Raw genomic sequence first — 2501 nt, 5'->3', positions numbered from 1 at the left:
TATATATATATATATATATCACTTAACTGGTGTCTTTTGGGTAAAATGACCTTTGCTCTTGCTTTTACCATTGTTTTGAGAAGTGAGCTGAATTTCAAACAATGGGGAAAGTATGTTAGGGAGCACTTTAAAAATATTTACTTTCTGTTTAGACTTCAACAGGAAAAAATCTTGGGAGATATTAAGTTTACAAAACAGGTCTCCACTAAACAACATGCACAACAAGAGAGCTTCTATAATAACTATGTGAAATGTTCAGTATCGCCAGAATGACTTTCAAGCGTCACTTTCTACTAACTCCAAAACATGATATTACATATAGGGGACCTAGGATACTACACTTTAACAGGTGCCTGACAGCTATTACTAGAACTTAGATCAAGCACTGAAATTTTTTCAATAAAACCTCTGCCTATTCTGTGAGGGTAAAATAAAACTAAATTGTGAACACAATGCGTCAATAACTGAGGTTATCTTATCTATATCAGCTATAAGTACCAACATCTAAATAAATAAATAAATATGTGTGTGTGTGTGTGTGTGTGTGTGTGTGTGTGTGTGTGTGTGTAGATAGATAGATAGATAGATACACAGAGAGGACACACATATACTTACATGCTCATGCATGCACACAGATAAACACACAACTGTCACTCCTCAATTGTCATTCTACGTATACTTCAAACAATTTAAATCTAATATATAGTATTACATGTTTCCATAACTGAACAAAATTCAAGATTTCCTGGAAAAAGGGGGTGATAGGCTCCATCTTGTCCTTCTCACAACCACCACCACAACAGAACATTCAGGATGCAACTGCTAGAAAGAGTTAGACCAGCACCATCATTAGGATGAGCTGAATTCATAGTGTATAGCCAAAATAAATGTCACAATGCATGTAATGCAATATATATATATATATATATATTTATTGTAAAGTTCACAGATGTGATCCAGAGATTGTCCATATAGAAGACAATACAGAAAACATTCAAACTTAGACTCCAATGTCATTACAGGATAACAAAAGGCTATAAGAGTAATCAAGTTGAGTGGGTAAAGAGGCAGATAAACAAATTAGATACATCAAACATATTAAATATATTTGATGTATCTAATTTGTTTATCCATATAATTGCTTATATATATATATATATATATATATATATATATATATATATGTGTGTGTATGTATGTATTTTTCTCTAGTTTCAGCTCAGAGCTGTGGTCATGCTGGGGCACTGCTGCTTTGGTACACTCTTATTATTGAGAGACTCCTCTAATATGTAGCATTTGGCGAATAAGGGAGTTTGATGTTGCTACCCTCATTTTCAATTCTTACAGCGAGGTAGATTCATCTGGTACTCTCGAGACGAAGAGATCCAGTTTCAATTTGAAAACACGTACACCCACTTTGTGTAGGTCCCTCAGGCTCTTTAGGAGAATATTAAAAAGCTGTGGGCCACTGAAACCCAGGCTGTTGCAGTAACTGGTCCTGAAGCGTGATGGCATTGCTTGGATATTTGGAACTGTGCAGTGTGAATCTGTTTTGGCATTTGTGTAGCTTTCAATGCCACAATTTGGCACAATAGCTTCCAGGATCTTCCAGATGTATATGACTGCGTACTTCTCCTGCCTTTTCTCCATGGAGTAGAGTCTTAGCTGTTTCAGCCTTTCCCAGTATCTGAGCTGTTGCAATGAGATGATCTTCTTTGTGAAGCTTCACTGGATTGCTTCAAGGTCTGCTGCTAATTTTACACTGATGGGAGACCATAGCTGGAAGCAGTTCATTATAAATGTATGCCTTTCTAATCTGCTTAGGGTTATCCCTCTTTGGTAACTCCTACTGAGGAGCCAGAAATGCATCTGGGACTCTGACAGATGGTGACACTAAGCAGATAAGGTGTTTTAAGCAAGAATTTTTTCATCATGGTAAACTGCAGTGGAATTACTTTTAGAACAAAATAAGTCACAAACATATTTGAACTAACCCAAATTTATTTCTCCCCAATGCTTAGTGCTGCGTCTACTACTATATAATTTAGTACAATGTTTTATATTATTGAATATTTCACTCTTTCTTGTTTGTGAGAAACTACTGACATTTATTACATACTAGCAGAAATACCCGGCTTTGCCTGGGTTAAAGCGAATAATGAAATCTAAAAACGCTGTCTAGACTACGCAACCCTCAACTGTTAGTAGCTACGATACCATATTTCTACATTAATAACTCTCCAATCCATGCCAGCATGGAACATAGACATTAAGTGGAATGCCAGTCTCTCATCTAGGAGGGCCTTGAAATCAATGTTACCAACTGGGGACTATGTGTGTCGCAGTGATAATAAAAAGATCCAAAGGAGGTCTGCAACGAAATAATTTTACTCAACACTTTGCAAGTGAATCAGTGGAGGCAAAGATGCGTCTCATTTACTTGACAATTTATGCACCACATTGCAGAAATCACAATGTAAGTATATCTGAAAGGGTAGTCT

General features: G+C 36.3%; 1 protein-coding gene across 3 annotated transcripts in view; it reads right to left on the bottom strand.

Moving 5' to 3' along the window:
* The window catches only part of LOC106878643 (serine/threonine-protein kinase 11-interacting protein), a 90721-nt gene that overhangs the window by 71378 nt on the left and 16842 nt on the right, over positions 1–2501 (bottom strand). The window contains exon 1 of one of the 3 annotated variants that reach the window (XM_014927940.2): positions 142–426. The exons of 1 other annotated variant lie outside the window; for it this stretch is intronic. In XM_014927940.2, the coding sequence (XP_014783426.1) occupies positions 142–216 (75 nt within the window). In that variant the 5' untranslated portion in view covers positions 217–426. Of the gene's footprint in view, positions 1–141; positions 427–2501 lie in introns of those variants that run through there. One more of the 3 variants, XM_014927927.2, reaches the window with a different exon arrangement.

The sequence above is a fragment of the Octopus bimaculoides genome, chromosome 4 (assembly GCF_001194135.2).
Source record: "Octopus bimaculoides isolate UCB-OBI-ISO-001 chromosome 4, ASM119413v2, whole genome shotgun sequence".
In the NCBI taxonomy this organism is placed as follows: Eukaryota; Metazoa; Mollusca; class Cephalopoda; order Octopoda; family Octopodidae; genus Octopus; species Octopus bimaculoides.
Note: the sequence above shows the minus strand (reverse complement) of the source record. Positions and strands in the feature narration are given on the sequence as shown.